This window comes from Danio rerio, chromosome 14 (genome assembly GCF_049306965.1).
Source record: "Danio rerio strain Tuebingen ecotype United States chromosome 14, GRCz12tu, whole genome shotgun sequence".
Lineage (NCBI taxonomy): Eukaryota > Metazoa > Chordata > Actinopteri > Cypriniformes > Danionidae > Danio > Danio rerio.
This window is the reverse complement of record NC_133189.1, coordinates 1,726,546-1,744,211: the sequence shown is the minus strand read 5'-3', so window position 1 is coordinate 1,744,211 and position 17,666 is coordinate 1,726,546. Positions and strand designations below refer to the sequence as shown.

Here is a 17,666-nt window from a genome sequence, read left to right as displayed (position 1 = left end):
CTTTCAGCATGCGCCCTCCAAGTTTAGCGTATTAACGCAATGAAAGCGTATGCTTCGCGTGGTTGTGTCAGAATCCTTGTGAAATACAGTAATACTTTAGGACGCTTAGTTCAAGCAAATTTGATGAACGTGATCATGCGTGTTGAATCTAAGGGGAGTCGCTCCAGTATGGAAGGCCGTTGGGGCCAAAACGTCTGCAGCGCGTTGTGTGTGTGTGTGTGTGTCTGTGTCAGGGGTGGAGTGAGCGACGTATCTGAGTAGGGGCGAGAGGGGTGTGCAATGTATTTAACGACCGGTTTGCGAGAAATTATCATTCATTTGCGGGCATTTGGGAGTCTCTGTGCACTTGCGGGATACTCCTAGTCTTAGCAACTGGATGAATGTAAAGGAGGATTAAGCTAAATTGTTTCTACTCTATAATTAATGTTCTCAACTCACAGCAATAAAACTTTACAATGAGTGCAACAGCTTGTTTTCTATAGTTTATTATTATTATTTTCCATATCTGCAATTCCTGTATTTTGGCATTTTTTTGCAGTCCACTTAGAATCCAACATGGAAATCAATGTTTTCTTTATTGGCATTGATTGTTTTGAAATTTAAATGTCATTAACATGCCTGTGTTTTAATTTCTGTAATAAATATGGCTGTCAAGCCAGGATCTTGATGGTTTATTGTGGTTTATTGTTTATTGTGTTGTTTACATGAAGAAATCTGTTACAAGTTAAACAGAAATTTTATTAAACTATAATATTTTGAATTTAAATATTTTTTGTCTTGCGTTTACATTAATTTTACATTTAAATAGCCAAAATTACAAGTTTTAGTATTTTAATCGCGATACATTTTTTTAAAAAGGTGCGATTAATTAGTTAATTTTTTTAATCAATTGACAGCACTAGTATATATATATATATATATATATATATATATATATATATATATATATATATATATATAAATATATATATATATATATATATATATATATATATATACATACATACACACACACACACATATATATATATATATATATATATATATATATATATATATATATATATATGTGTGTGTGTGTGTGTGTGTGTGTGTGTGTGTGTGTGTGTGTGTATCACCGTCTCCATGCCTTCATCTTATATACAATTTGCTTTTGTATAATGTTATTATTATTAGCAGTATTATTTATTATATCCATATTTATATTTGTTTTATTAAAAACAAGCTTAGATTTGTCCACCTGTCGGGTTTTAGACCATATGGGGCACAGCATGTGTTTTAGGATATAACTCAGTTGTTTGAGCACACTTCGTTATTAATGTTGATTTATTTATTTACTGGAAATTAGAGCTGAATTTAGAAATAGTTTTGAAACAAATCTTTGCGCTTAACAAACGAAATTAATTATTTATAGGCTAATGGATGTCTGTGCGTAAAGGTTTCCCTATCCAAGAGAGTGAAAGTGAAAGTAGATTATGAGGAGGCTCTTCTCTCATTCTAGCGCTGCAGATGCTGTGTTTAACTGTTTTCTCGCTGGTGAAGTGTTCAGTTTTTCCTTCTTCCAGAAGAAGAAGAGGAGAGAAACAGCTTCATGATTGTGTGATCATCTGTCGGACACGAGCTACAGTATGAACATCATCTGGACTGATTTTATGCCCTATGATATATATTTAATATAAGCTGAAATATTGATATTTTGGAAATTAAAGTTTCAGAGGGACACCGTCTGTCCTGAGGGCTGCTGTGTGTGTGTGTGTGTGTGTGTGTGTGTGTGTGTGTGTGTGTGTGTGTGAGAATCACACTGGGCTGAATCCACCATTCAAACCTCACAAAAACACAATATTTACACAAAAAAACACCTACAAAACACAGAATCAGGGCACTAAATCTAAATCCTGTTCTCTTCATGAACTGTTATAGGCAGAGCATTAAACATGTCTATCGAACACGTTATACAAAATAACTTTTTGGGGTGGGGGGGGGGATTATCATAGACTCGACTCTTACAAATTGCTCTTTTAACTCAATTAAAAACATGCAACGATATAGGCACAAGCAACAAATACCTCTCGCACCCTTCTGATCGATTGATTGACACTATTGGACTACAGTATATTGCTTTATTTGTCTAAGCCCATGTATAACAACAGGTTTTCCTGTTTAACTTAATCTGGGTGCTTTGGTGGTGGGGGGGGTGTACGGTTGTGAATTGTGTTGGATATTTCACACTGGATGAAAGATCATCATCTTCAGCTGAACCTCGCAAAAACGGAAATGCTTGTAGTTTCTGCCAACCCGACTCTACACCATAACTTTTCAATCCAGATGGATGGGGCAACCATTACTGCATCCAAAATGGTGAAAAGCCTTGGAGTAACGATTGATGACCAACTAAACTTCTCTGACCACATTTCTAGAACTGCTCGATCGTGCAGATTCACACTCTATAACATCAGAAAGATCCGACCCTTCCTATCTGAACATGCAGCTCAACTCCTTGTTCAAGCTCTTGTTCTCTCCAAACTGGATTACTGCAACTCTCTACTAGCTGGGCTTCCAGCTAACTCTATCAAGCCTCTTTAACTGCTTTAGAATGCAGCAGCATGAGTGGTCTTCAATGAACCTAAACGAGCACATGTCACTCCGCTGCTCATCCGTTTGCACTGGCTGCCAGTTGCTGCTCGCATCAAATTCAAAGCTCTGATGTTTGCCTACAAAGTGACTTCTGGCTTTGCTCCTTCTTATCTGATCTCACTTCTGCAGATGTATGTGCCCTCCAGAAACTTGCGTTCTGTGAATGAACGTCGCCTCGTGGTTCCATCCCAAAGAGGGAAGAAATCACTTTCGCGAACGCTCACGCTCAATCTGCCCAGTTGGTGGAATGAACTCCCTAACTGCATCAGAACAGCAGAGTCACTCGCTACTTTCAAGAAACGACTAAACTCAACTATTTAGTCTCCACTACACTTCCTAATCTGCAATTGCCTCTTTGAATATCACACTAACTGTACAAAAAAAATAAAATAAAATACTAATACTACTAATACTTCCCTTCTTAGACTTTACAGACCTGAAACTTGCCTATAGCACTTATTCATTGTTGCTCTTAGTTGTGTGAATTGCTTCCTTGTCCTCATTTGTAAGTCGCTTTGGATAAAAGCGTCTGCTAAATGACTAAATGTAAATGTAAATGTAAATTATGGGAGCTTGACATCTGCTCTGTCAACTTTTAATGTTAAAAATTCAACTCTAGAGGTTAACAAAGAGACTTTTGTTGACATTTATTTTGAAAAGTACAACAAAGCGTACCCCAAAAATGACTGAAGTCATGTCCATGTTTTGCACGACACGTCGATATATTGATTATTGTGACAGCTCTAGTCATCTGCAATAAAACTTTACAATTTTACATTTTGCAAAAATATAGGCTGAGGAACGCATTTCTAATGAGCCTGCAATGTAAAATGAAATATATCCGTAAATAAGCAGTTTTCAGTATTCTGTGACTCGTGTTTTTATTTTCCCATGTTTATTTCTGCTTTTAAATTGCATAATGGGACCTTGAAAAGTTTAGAAAAGTGACTTTTATGAACATGTCTATTAGTTATAAATGATCTTTCATCTGAGCTGGTGTTGTATATTACGCTACAAACACCTTGTAATAAACTGCCAGCACATTGTCTGCTATTTTACACACTTATTTCTCTATTTCTTCAACATTACGTTAGTTCAAATGACTAAAAATGTCAATAAAAGTCACGTTGTTAAACTGAAGAGTTTAATTTTCAACATCAGAAGTGGACAAAGCAGAGATCAACATCCCATAATGCAATTCACAACCGCAAATAAGCACTTGCGGATCACGGAAACTGTTAACAGATATTTTTTTTACTACAGTATAAGAAAAACAAATACTAAAGAAGTCAGAATATTTCAGAATATCCTCATCAGAAAGGAAATAAAAGGTGAATAACAGAAGCACTATTGTGAGGTGTTTTGATGGCTGACAGACTGGGAAGACTACACCGAGCTCCCCTGCGAGACAAATGTGACCCCTCCCTGACAGCAAACTTTAATTAATCACATTAACGATGACAAATTACCGTTTCATTTTCAAAGACAAGCACTCCCTGCGGGCTGAGATATAACCATGTTCAACAGCCTTTTAAATCAGAGCCATAGGAATACTAATATCCTCCCATCTCATCAGAAACATGCCTATGGATGCTGATTGAAAATGTTAATATTTAATAATTGGGCCTCTCAGTGGCCGTGTATAGAATCTGCATGCTAACTCTAACACTAAAACAGGCCACACGACTAATTAATTCTCATAATTTCTCCAGCTGTTGGATAAAAATAAGTGTAAACAATAAAATAATAACTTTTTAGTCAATGAAATGTAACATTTGAGAACTCACTATCAAGAAAACAGGCTAAAATGAGATGTGGTAAAGGGCTGGGGAACAAAATAAGTTAATTGTAAGTGCATATAAATGAGTAAATATTTTAATGACTATTACGAAATGCATTTTGCTTGAAGAATTGTTTGATTTTCCGCTCTCAAAATAAATAAAAATCACATCAAATCAGCCCATGTGAACAGGAAGAGGAAAAGTCTCTTAATGAAAATGTCTCGTCAAACAGATGTCAGGTTTAATTGCCCTGTCATTGAAAAATAAAGATGTACTCCTTGTGTTTACATGGACGTTACAGTCGAACACGCAGTACAAATGAATTCAAGCACAACACTGACACCCCGCGGCCGACTCAGGCATTACAGCTGAAAGTAAAATCAATATCACTTCAAATTTAGCAATCTACCCATCTAAACAACAGCAACACAACCTCAATTTATATGTAGACACAAAAAATAAAAGCTCTTTAATTTGTACTTATGTCTCATAGCTGTTATATATAAGATATATATAATCACTTATGATCGACGCACCTGGCGATAAATTAAGGTATTAAATGAAATAAAGCACGTACTTACAGAAGATGTGGTGGATTTGGTACATTTTAAGTCGTAATCTACTTGAGAAATCTTTTTTGTTTTTGTTTGGCTTCTGCCAGATTTAAGTAGGCCTAATTCTGGAGTAACTATCCGCCACAGGTAGTTAATGCGTGACAGGAGGTCTAATAGTTGTCTGTGATTGGTCAGTAGATTAATCTTTTAAATAAAAATGTAAAAGTTATTTATTTTGGTTTCAAAATTCCTTATGTTATTTTTCAGGTATAAATTGTTGTTTCAACCGAATTTAATTATCTTAAAAATGCGTTAAAACAATTTGTCACGTGACACCTGTTCACTTTCTCATCGCTTGTCAAAATGCACCAATCAACTAAAGCTCTTGATTATAAATCTTATGTTTTTGTAAATAAATAATGTCACTAAACACTACAAAAGTGGTAAGCGGTAATTTAACTTGACATTATTTAAAAAGATATAAAAATTAATTAAACTATATCAAATTTTAACTTTAAATGATGAGATATTACAATATTAATAAACCGAATGTTAGTAAAATAATGTAATTATATATATATATATATATATATATATATATATATATATATATATATATATATATATATATATATATTTATATATATATATATATATATATATATATATATATATATATATATATATATATATGAATTATTACATAATTTTAATAACATTCGCTTATATAATGTATATATTTAATGTATATATTTATATATATATATATATATATATATATATATATATATATATATATATATATATATATATATATATATATATATATATAAATTTTTTTTTTCACTAATTTTTCATTGAACATAATTTTGGGTAAATTATTACTAGTTATCCATTTTATGATGGATGGATAGGCTGAGAGACAGACAGATAGGTAGATAGATAGACAGGCAGACAGACAGACTATTGACCTAAAGGAAAGTCCTAGTTGTATTTACAGTAATACAGTAGTGTTATGTCACCATGTGTCCGCTAGGTGGCGGCACAAACCAGAAAGATTCTGGCCTCTGAGCGCAATCTGCATCCTGCTGTGTTTACAGGCAACCAAAGCGAGTTCAAGCTGCGAGTTTAAAGGTAAGATAATAGAGTGTAAGTAATGCATGATTACAGGCTTTCCCACTGACTGCTCGAGCACACTTCTTAAAAAGCAGATCAGCGAGCTTATGGGGAGAGCGTATGGGGTTAGATTTACGGCACAATTACGTTTTGAGCATGGGAAACGGGTTGCTGTATGCGTGTTAACAATTATGTGAGCAAAAGGTCATGTTTAAAGCATGCAAAATGGCTTGTTGCTCGGGCATTAACAATTTTGCATGCAAAAGATCATGTTTTAAGCATGAAAGTGGCTTTTTGCACGCTCAAAACCTGATCTTGTGTGCATGCAACAAGTCATTGTGCATAATGTTTTGCACTCAGAATTGTGGTAAAGTCTAGATGGGATACAGCTGCAGATACTTACATCAGTATAGCATAGTTGTTGTGACTGTACAACAATAATTAACATTTTTACATCACTGTGAGGGTTGGGTTTAGGGTTGGTGTAGTGGTAGACGTCAATAAAATACAAGTGAATTGTTAATAAATAGGATTAAATATAAATATTTCTCATTATAACTACTTTTTTTACATTACTGTGATGATTAGTGTAGGGCCAGACGTTAATAACATGCAATTTAATGGTTTATTTAATAAATAATATAAATAATTTCCATTTTAATTACTGTTTTGCATGTTGGGTTTAGGGGTAGACGTTAATAAAATAAAATTGAATGGGTAATTTAATAAATATTATAAATAATTTCCATTTTAATTACTGTTTTACGTGTTGGGTTTAGGGTATGATGTTAATAAAATACAATTTAATATTTAATTTAATAAATATTATAAATAATTTCCATTTTAATTACTATTTTGCATGTTGGGTTTAGGGGTAGACGTTAATAAAATACAATTTAATGGCTAATTTAATAAATAATATAAAAAATTTCCATTTTTATTTCCATTTTAAATGTTGGGTTTAGGGGTAGACCTTGATAAAGTACAATTTAATGTGTAATTTAATAAATAAAATAAATAATTTTAATTTTTATTTCAGTTTTACATGTTGGGTTTAGGGGTAGACGTTAATAAAATACCATTTAATGTGTAATTTAATAAATAATATAAATAATTTTAATTTTTTTTTTCAGTTTTACATGTTGGGTTTAGGATATGATGTTAATAAAATACAATTTAATGGCTAATTTAATAAATAATATAAATAATTTCCATTTTTATTTCTGTTTTTAATGTTGGGTTTAGGGGTAGACGTTAATAAAATACAATTTACTGGGTAATTTAATAAATAATATAAATAATTCCTGTAAGCTTCCGGACGCAGCTGTATCCCTTCTAGCAACAACCCAGAATTGTGTGGCAAATGTAACCCCATATAGAGCGCGCTTCATCACACAGGAAAACTGTGCGCGCGGCCGCGGAGAATCAATGCCACGCTTCAGAGAGGCTGAAATTGAACAGTCAAACGGTAAAAGTGAATGTTTTACGGCGCAGCGATGGAGGAACAGGTGGAAACGAGGAGCAGAGAGCCTCTTCGTGCTGCAGGGGAGGAACATGCAGGGTGGAGATTCATTAAAAGCAGCAGGAGAGCTGAATCCAGCCACAGACATGAGGAGATGCAGGAGCTTCTGCGTCCTTCAGTCATACAGAGTTCAGCAAAACCTGTTTGTAGAGCACACCTGCCAACACTCCTGCTTTAAATGATAATAATGAAAACTACACAATGATAAGAAATTAATTAAGTTTTTCAATATTACTATTCATTGTATATGTTAAAATTCATTGTGAGCCGATTACTCCAATAGTTTTGACAAAAGCAGATATGTCCACGTTTAAAACAAAACTGTTTAGCTGCTGGAGCTCACATACACACACACACACACACACACACACACACACACACACACACGCACACACACACACACACACACACACACACACACACACACACACACACACACACACACACATAACATATTACTGGTTCTTTTTAATCCATTATTGATCACTTTACGTCAGCTTTAAAACCCCTTCAGACCTATAACTCCCCTCAGCGTCTTTTCGAAGTGACAAGAAGCTGTTTTACTCCTGATTACTGCATCTCTAATATGGATTTATCAACAAAGCATTAAACAAAGTGACTTTTATTGACGTTTTAGGAGCTTTGAACCAATATATTGTTGAAGAAGTATATATAAAGTCTGTAAAACAGCAGAAAAGGTACTTGCAGTTTATTTTTTGGTTTTGTTCTCGTAATTTACAACACCAGCCCAGTCAATAGATCATTCAAACTATTATAAATGACAATTGAAGACACTTCCTCAAACATTTCAACATCAAAATTGGTTCATCAAGCTCCATTAATGCAATTCACAAGCATAAACAAAACAAACTTAATTTGTGAATATTTTTACAGTGTAATATACATACATGAAGTGTTATGCTGTTAACAATTTCCCATAGAATCACCATTAGCTTACTGTAAATCAATTACAGAAAAATACTGTATTGTCATCTTGCTCTATATGTATTGTCAGTATCGTATATCCATACAGTAAAATATACAGTAATTTTAACAATGCAACTTTAAAATATAACAGTGATAGAATTATAACAGTAATATACAGCTCGCATTACCAACACAGGCTTATTTTAAAAATGTACCCCTGTCTACATTTCTGAAGAGCGCGAATTATGTAGCCAGAAGTACATTTGGCTGCATTCCATTTTTACGAACGAGACGTGGTGGGATGATCCCGCCGACCAACCCAGGCTCATTCTGAATACATACACCTATAGTATTTACATTTCTGGAGAGTTCCAAATATGTCGCAGGAGGTACGTTTTTCTGTTTTTGTTTTCTTGAAGGCTGCTGTGTACGCTTTTTCAGATCTCAAAGCTCTCTTACGAGTGCAATTCATGCCTGCTGTTCTCAATTAAATCCACCAGAGGCCACTGTTGAATGACTGATCGACTGACCCACCCTCCTTCTTCCCTAAACCCAGCCAATAGTGTTTTCAAAAGCACCGATTGACTTGCCGACCCACTTCCTTAACCCCAACCGACAGTGTTTTCAGAAGCAATCTAAAAAAGAAAACCCCTACTATTATTCTTACCACATTTTCACTTTACTTCATTTTATTTTTTGACTTTTGTTTTTGTCTTATCCGCTTTCTGGAACCGTCTCGAACCCTGTCGTCATGGTCAACTCCTCTCTGTGCCTCAAGTCCACCGACGTGCAAGGCGAGCCACTGGACAAACTGGTAACAGCCGTCCACGCTGAGGTAAGCGGTTAGCTGATAAGCGCAAAAAAGAATGGCATCATACCACTGCCTTTCGTTTGTTTTAAAAACAAAATGCAGCCATACGTACTTCTGGATACATAATTCATGATCTCCAGAAATGTATACAGGGCTACGTTTTCAGAATGAGCCTATGTTGCCACTGATCCCTTCTATTTCTTTTTGTACTACCAGCTGACCACTTACCACCATGTGGATGTATTTTTTGTTATTACCAGTTTGTCCAGTGGCTCGCCAGGTATGTCGGTGGACTTGAGATGCAGAGAGGAGTTGACTGATGACAGGGTTCAAGTGTGGAGAAGAACAGTTCTAGAAAGCAGGTAAAACTAAAAAAAAAGGTGAAAAATAAAATAAAGTAAATAACAGGATGAGAACGTGGTGGAAATCAGGAGAGTGCTTTTCTTTTTCTGGCTTGCTTTTGAAAACACTATTGGTTAAATGTAGGTAAGGCGGTGGGCGGGTCAATCGGTGCTTTTTAAAACACTATCGGTTGGGCTTAGGAAAAGCGGTAAGCGGGTCAATCTGTGCTTTTAAAAAACACTATCAGCTGGGTTTAAGGAAGGTGGTGGGCGGGTCAATCGGTGCTTTTGAAAACACTATCGGTTGGGTTTTAGGGAAAGCGGAGGGTGGGTCAATCTGTTCTTTTGAAAACACTATCGGTTGGGCTTAGGAAAAGCGGTAGGTGGGTCAATCAGTGCTTCTGAGTACACTATCCCGTTGGGTTTAGGAAAGGGAGTGATCGAGTCAATCAGTGCTTTTAAAACACTGTCGATTGAGAGTAGGGAGGGCAATGGGTGGGTCAATCTGTTCTTTTGAAAACACTATCGGTTGGGTTTTGGGAAAGCGGTTGGCGAGTCTATCTGTGTTTTTGGAAAACACTATCGGTTGGGTTTGCGGAAGGGGGGTGGGCAGGTCAATCGGTGCTTTTGAAAACACTATCGGTTGGGCTTAGGAAAAGCGGTAAGCGGGTCAATCTGTGCTTTTGAAAACACTATCGATTGGGCTTAGGAAAAGCGGTGGGCGGGTCAATCGGTGCTTTTGAAAACACTATCAGTTGGGTTTAGGGAAGGGAGTGATCGAGTCAATCAGTTCTTTTAAAACACTGTCGATTGAGAGTAGGGAGGGCAATGGGTGGGTCAATCTGTTCTTTTGAAAACACTATCGGTTGGGTTTTGGGAAAGCGGTTGGCGAGTCTATCTGTGTTTTTGGAAAACACTATCGGTTGGGTTTGCGGAAGGGGGGTGGGCAGGTCAATCGGTGCTTTTGAAAACACTATCGGTTGGGCTTAGGAAAAGCGGTAAGCGGGTCAATCTGTGCTTTTGAAAACACTATTGGTTGAGTGTAGGTAAGGCGGTGGGCGGGTCAATCGGTGCTTTTGAAAACACTATCAGTTGGGTTTAGGGAAGGGAGTGATCGAGTCAATCAGTTCTTTTAAAACACTGTCGATTGAGAGTAGGGAGGGCAATGGGTGGGTCAATCTGTTCTTTTGAAAACACTATCGGTTGGGTTTTGGGAAAGCGGTTGGCGAGTTAATCGGTGTTTTTGGAAAACACTATCGGTTGGGTTTGCGCAAGGGGGTGGGCAGGTCAATCGGTGCTTTTGAAAACACTATCGGTTGGGCTTAGGAAAAGCGGTAAGCGGGTCAATCTGTGCTTTTGAAAACCCTATTGGTTGAGTGTAGGTAAGGCGGTGGGCGGGTCAATCGGTGCTTTTGAAAACACTATCGGTTGGGTTTAGGGAAGGGAGTGATCGAGTCAATCAGTTCTTTTAAAACACTGTCGATTGAGAGTAGGGAGGGCAATGGGTGGGTCAATCTGTTCTTTTGAAAACACTATCAGTTGGGTTTAGGAAAAGCGGTTGGCGAGTCAATCGGTGCTTTTGGAAAACACTATCGGTTGGGTTTGCGGAAGGGGGGTGGGCAGGTCAATCGGTGCTTTTGAAAACACTATCGGTTGGGTTTAGGGAAGGCGGTGGGAGCGTTAATCTGTGCTTTTGAAAACACTATTGGTTGGCTTTAGGGAATGCGGTGATCGGGTCAGTCTGTGCTTTTGAAAACACTTGTGGTTGAGGGGATTGGTTAGTTGGGGGGTTAATCAGTCAGCAGCGGCCTCTGGTGGATTTACGTGAGAACAGCAGGTGTGAATGTCACTCGCAAGAGAAATTTAAGATCTGAAAAAGCTTACACAGCGGCCTCTAGTGGATTCACGAAAACAAAAACTGCAAAAGCGTACCTCCTGAGACATATTTTGCGCTCTCAAGAAATGTAAATAGGGGTACGTATCAATAATGAGCCTGGGTAGTGCACTACAGTTAAATACTCATTTACAAAATTCATTAACAGTGTGCATGCATAAAAAAACAAACAGTGAAGCAGCTTTGTGAGGTTTTTTTGTGTGGCTTTGACCTTTTCCATGGTACATCTATTTCAATATGTTTGCATTCTATAAATAAAGGATACACACACACACACACACACACACACACACACAGCTGTTGGCTGCGTCTGGATGAAATCTGCCCAGGACAGGATATCTCCTGAGGTTAGTGCACTTAAAAAGAAACAACGCAAATACAACTTCACACATTCCACGCCAGGAAGAGAAATCACACCACAAACACACACACACACACAGACGCGTTCAATGTAAAAGCCAGAGGCGTGATGTGAGTGTGTTCCCTGCGGGGACTCAAAAATGGACATAAAACACACACACACACACACACACACACACTGAACTGTGTCTCTGCTTTGGCTCAGGGCTCTACAGGGAGATCTGTGCAGCATCTGAATCTGAGGAAATCACATTACTCCAGAGTCATTGAGCGTAAGCGTGTGTGTGTGTGTGTGTTTCAATGTGTGTGCCTATGCTTGTGTCTGTGTGTCACTATGTGTGTGTGTCTTTATGTTCAGTGCTGCACTTCTGGCCTCAAGCCACACAAATACATTCTGCATTGTATACAATCTCGAAGGTGGAGAATGAGAACTGCTTAGTGAACATATGTACAGTATATTGATGCATACGTTCGGGAAACTGCTCACGTGTCTTTTTTGAAGGTTTTCCCTGCAGGTTTACAGTGAAAACAGCAATTGTGCATGCTAGAAACAGCTTTAAAAGAGTTTAAGAAGCTCAATAAAGTCTTAAAAGGGTTGAGATGAAATATGCAAATGAAGATCGGAGCTATTTGCATTAATTATTTAGCTTATACTTGTGCTGGGTGACAGTTATTGACTCAGATGCATCTATTTTAAGTTTTGGTAACACTTTGGGTCACAATTCATGCTATTAACAACCCATTAACTAACATTACTAGCTTACTAATTGGCTGATTATTAAAAGTTAGTAAGGTAGTAGTTGGGTTTAGGTGTTAGGTAGGATTAGGGATGCAGAATAAGATCATACTTAAGTACTAATAAACAGCTAATAAACCAGTGGTAAGTGGTGAGAGTTGTGAACTAATCTAAAGTGTTACCAAAATGTACAGTATAAAAAGCATTACGTCTATGGGAAGTCCCCATAAATATAGCTTTGCAAGTGTGTGTGTGTGCGTGTGTACAGTATTGTACGTTGTGTATTTTGTATCTGCAGTTGTAATTTGCAATAAAATCAGATGGTAAATCAAGGCAGTAAAATAAACACACGTTCAAGAGCACATCCAATGTGCGATGGCTCCCATAGGTGTTTGTTCACACATAAAACACAAAGTCTGCTCAAGTAAACAACACCATTACCTCTATTTCTCCCCCTTGACACACGGCTCACACACACACATAAATACAGCCGTTCTTCCCCACTACTGTACTGCACTGTAAATATGAAATCACACACACGTGGAGAGAGAATCACCTCATATTGTGCTCATCAGAGAACTGCAGATTATAATTCAAAAGCCTTTCATTTTTAATGAAGAAAACCAAGAGGAGCTTTTTTGGAAAGCTTATTTTGCTATTAAATGTACTATTTTCTTATGTTTTTCAGTGAGTTGCTTGTTCTTTATTAAAGATGTGGAGAGATTCAGACAGAATTGACTTGTGTGAGCATATATGAGGACTGGAAAGTGGATAAAACCTATTTTAACCAGCCTGACCTCATGAGGAAACAAGTTTTTTTCAGTTTTGTCAGTTTAGTGGCTAATTCGTACGAGTTGAGTACGATTTTAAAAAGGAAGCGTGGCACCTAACCCCACTCCTAACCCCCACCGTCAGTTGGTGATGAGCAAATCGTACTAAATTGTACAAATTAGATCGTACCAATTCATACGAATTAGCCACTAAATCAAAAAGTTACTGATTGCCTTGAGATTGCGCTGATTGTAACAGTCTATGTTACCTTAGATTCATTGCCATATTGAAAGGTATTCGACTTCATGCTTTATTTGTTTATTCGATTTCCTTCGGTTTAGTCTCTACTTTAGAGGTCGCCACAGCTGAATGAACCACCAACTATTCCAGCATATGTTTAACCAACCCCGGCTCATTCTGAAAACGTAGTCCCGTGGACGTTTTTGAAGACCGCGAAATACGTCCCGGGAGGTGCGCATTTTTGCAGTTTTTGTTTTCGTGAATCCACAGGCTTTTTCATATGTCAAATGTCTCTCGCGAGTGCTGTTTGCGCCCGGGCTGTTCTCACGTAAACCCACCAGAGGCCACTGTTGACCGACTGTCCGTCTGACTGACTGAATGATTGACTGGGCGACGGGCCAATCGACTGACCCACTTACTTCCCTAAACCCAACCAACGATTTACTAGAAAAATAAAAGCCTTGTCTGACTTTTACCAGGTTTTCGGATTTCACCACATTCTCACCATGTTGTTCACTCGTTCATTTTATTTTTTGGATTTTGTTTTTGTCTTGCCTGATTTCAGGAACCGCTCTTCCCCGGACTCGAACGCAGTTGATGTCGCCGTTATCAACTCCTCTATGTGTCTCAAGTCTGTCGACGTACACGACAAGCTAACTGGACAAACTGGTTGCAGCGGGAAAGCCCTCTACACGAGGTAAGCAGTCAGCCGGTAAGGGCGAAAAGGAACGGCGTTCGCTTAAAAAATTAAATGCAGCCATACATACCTCTGGCTACATAATTTGCAGTTTAGAAACGTCCACGGGACTACATTTTCAGAATGAGTCTGTGTTGTGTTTTACACAGTGGATGTAAAACACATGGATAGCGCATGTGTTTGGACAGAAATGCCAACTGGCCCAGCCTGGACTCAAACTAGCAACCTTCTTGCTGTGAGGCCACATCGCTAACGACTGAGTTACCAAGCCGCCGACTTCCTGCTTTAATTAATGCAATTAATTCAACTACAATTTTCATTCAAATCTAAGTGATTAACCATACAACTAGCCAACATTTATTACATTAAAAGTAAGATGCTATTTGCTGCAATTTTTAAAGTGTAGTTCCTCTGATTTGATGCCCATATTTGAGTTTTGCAGTTAATTATAGACATTTGCATACCTTTATTGAGTGTTCCCGTCACCAGTTTGCTCACAGAGACGGCAAACTTCACTAATCCATGTTTGCAGCGCCTGGCACAGCCGGACATCCTCCGAAGCTCTCCAGATGAAAGCAAAAGTGCGAAAACTTCTGTAATAAATTCAGATCAAGAGGAAACGGAGAGCCAAAGTGTGAGGAAAATATGACCATCAGGATTCAAAATCCAGGAATATCAAGCAAATGAAAGCTAAATCCACACAATAGTGACCAAAAAATAGTGGGAAAAAATGTTTGATTGTACAGTTTATAATCCTGCTCCCCCTCCAGAGAGTTCACACTCGAATGGAAGATGCACAGAAATCAATGGCAAAAAAACTCCACATGAAGTGCCAAGAAAACAGGCACTTTGGCTAGCTACTTACAAAGTAAGCTAGTCTAGTTGCATTGAAAAGTGAAAAAGGAACAGGGAAGGAAAGAACAAGTGATTAAATATGGTCAGAGTCTCTGATGAAGAGTGATGATCAGCTGCAAACTGACGCACAGCTCGATTCAGACGCTTATAATCCCACCCTCTGCTCTCTCTCTCTCTCTCTCTCTCTCTCTCTCTCTCTCTCTCTCTCTGCTGCAGAGCGGCGGTTCACTTCCAGCACTGCTGTCTTTAAACTGCTTCCTCTGAGGCAGGATGGTTCAGTATTATAGATGTCTCTGCACCTTTCTCCTCCCTCTCTCTTACTCGCTACCTTTTCTTCACCCCTGAAAGGTCTTAGTATTCTGTATGTCCAGCCTGATCTCACGAGAAAACGTAAGTATTTTACGTTTTGCCAGTTTAGTGGCTAATTCGAACGAATTCGTACGAACTCAGTCGTACGAAATGGTACGATTTTAAAAAGGAGGCGTGGCACCTAACCCCACCCCTAACCCCAACCGTCATTGGGGGATGAGCAAATCGTACTAAATTGTACGAATTAGATCGTACGAATTCATACGAATTAGCCACTAAATGAAAAAGTTACGAATTGCCGTGAGATTGTATTGGTATATCCCGTTTGTCCTATAGGATCAAGAGTGAGCCACCTTTACTAAACCTCCAGAATAAAGCAGCATAATTTAATTTCAGTTTCGAAATCTAATTTGCATGGAGTAATTCATCTCTCGTAGGTAAAGAGTATGTTGCGACAGGCTCATTCTGAAAACGTAGCCCTATATACATTTCTGGAGATCGCAAAATATGTAGCCAGAAGTACATACAGTATATATTTCTGATCTGAAATAAAGAGATCACCAGTATCGCACAATGTTGCCCTGAGGCAATGAAAAGAAAGTTTAATTTCTGAACATGTAAAATAAAAGGAATTAATAAAACCTGGCAAACGGCTTCTCTACAGCTTCACAAATACACACATTTTTTTGTACAGTTTATGCTACTTTAAATGAGGTTAATTAAGCAAATTATCTTATTCTCATACCATGTGCTCTTGTCACCATGAGTCAGAAAATGAAGTTCTACCTTTAAACGGTGCTAGATAGTGACTCCTACACCTTATTGAATGTTTTACTGATACATTTTGATTGGTTGCAATCATTTTTTTTAAATCTGTGCTTAGCACAAGCCTTATGCTGCGTTCACACCAGACGCGAGTGATTTACATGTTAAGTCAATGCAAACGCGCGAATAGACATCCTGCGTCGCGATACACGCGAATGGCGCGGTGCAAATAGCGAGATACGCGCGAATGGCACGGCGCAAATAGCGAGATACGCGCGAACGGCGCGGCGCAAATTGAACGTTTTGCGCGTTTGACGCGCGTTTCGAGCAAATCTCTCGAGTTTGAAAATCTGAACTTCAGCGGACATTTGTGCCCCGTTAACCAATCAGGAGCTTGCTCTTGTGGGGGCGTGATTGTGACGTAACGCAGTTCATCAAACTCTGCTTGGCTCAGTCAGAAGCACTGCTGAAAGCCTCCATCATCCAGGTTCAGTTTCTGGAAGAGTTTATGAGCTCACAGAACTGGATGCACCTCTGCAAGGATGTAGTGGACTCAGACTCGACCCTAAACGTATCGATGCTGTTTTTCATCCTTCATAAAGCACATAAACACTGTTATTTTCTTCATAAAATCCATGTTAGCCATTTAGCCATGAAGCTAGAGTCACCGGGCAGACAGAAACCTTGTCCATCAAGCGAATTCGCGTCTGTTCTGAAGTGAATTTGACGCGCGAATGAAGCGAGTAAACTCAAATGTTAATGCGGCAATTTACGTGCGAATAGCACGATTTATCCACGCGTTCCACATCTGGTGTGAACACAGCATTAAGAAAACTTAAAGCAATGTTGTGCTGTAGATGGTTAAAGGGCCATGACACCCCCCACTTTCGGTTCAAGTCTTCCTCAGAATTCTTTCAAAAGATGCATGATAATGGGCGTGGAGCTCCGCGAGCAGAGGCAAGAGTGGGCGTGGCCAGCAACTGTTGTCAGTCGGCTCACAAAATGAGACACAAACCATGAGGAGATGCATGAGTTTTACAAAGTTAAAATGCAAAGAAATGAACAGTAATTTAATGCTCTGCTACATTTGTAATTCGTAATTTCATATACACACAACCACAATTTATATCATTATAAAGATAATCGTGTTCATATAAACATTATAAATGAGGACTTCTCCATCAATCCCCGGGTCTGAATGCAGGCTCAGTGCAGCAGGTCTCTTGCCCTGTCTATTTTAACCATTAGCCCTGCTGGTAATCTGGAGGATTTAGGTGAACACAGCAGCACGGCGATGTGTCTAAATGTGAGCGAACCCCACTGATAAAGGACAAAGTCGGCCATTCTCCAATT

At 38.2% G+C, this 17,666-nt stretch overlaps 1 protein-coding gene and 1 long non-coding RNA gene across 2 annotated transcripts in view; one reads left to right on the top strand and one right to left on the bottom strand.

Moving 5' to 3' along the window:
* The window catches only part of kcnip1a (Kv channel interacting protein 1 a), a 58,913-nt gene extending 43,461 nt beyond the window's left edge, over window positions 1-15,452 (bottom strand). Inside the window, exon 1 of the mRNA XM_073922437.1 lies at window positions 14,849-15,452. Coding sequence (XP_073778538.1) covers window positions 14,849-14,936 — 88 coding nt within the window. The 5' untranslated portion in view covers window positions 14,937-15,452. The remainder of the gene's footprint in view (window positions 1-14,848) is intronic.
* LOC141377654 (uncharacterized) lies at window positions 11,858-16,194 on the top strand. Its single transcript, XR_012390137.1, has 4 exons — window positions 11,858-11,927; window positions 12,146-12,212; window positions 14,253-14,384; window positions 15,456-16,194. It is a non-coding gene; the product is annotated as an uncharacterized lncRNA (long non-coding RNA).
* The last annotated feature ends 1,472 nt before the right edge of the window (window positions 16,195-17,666 follow it).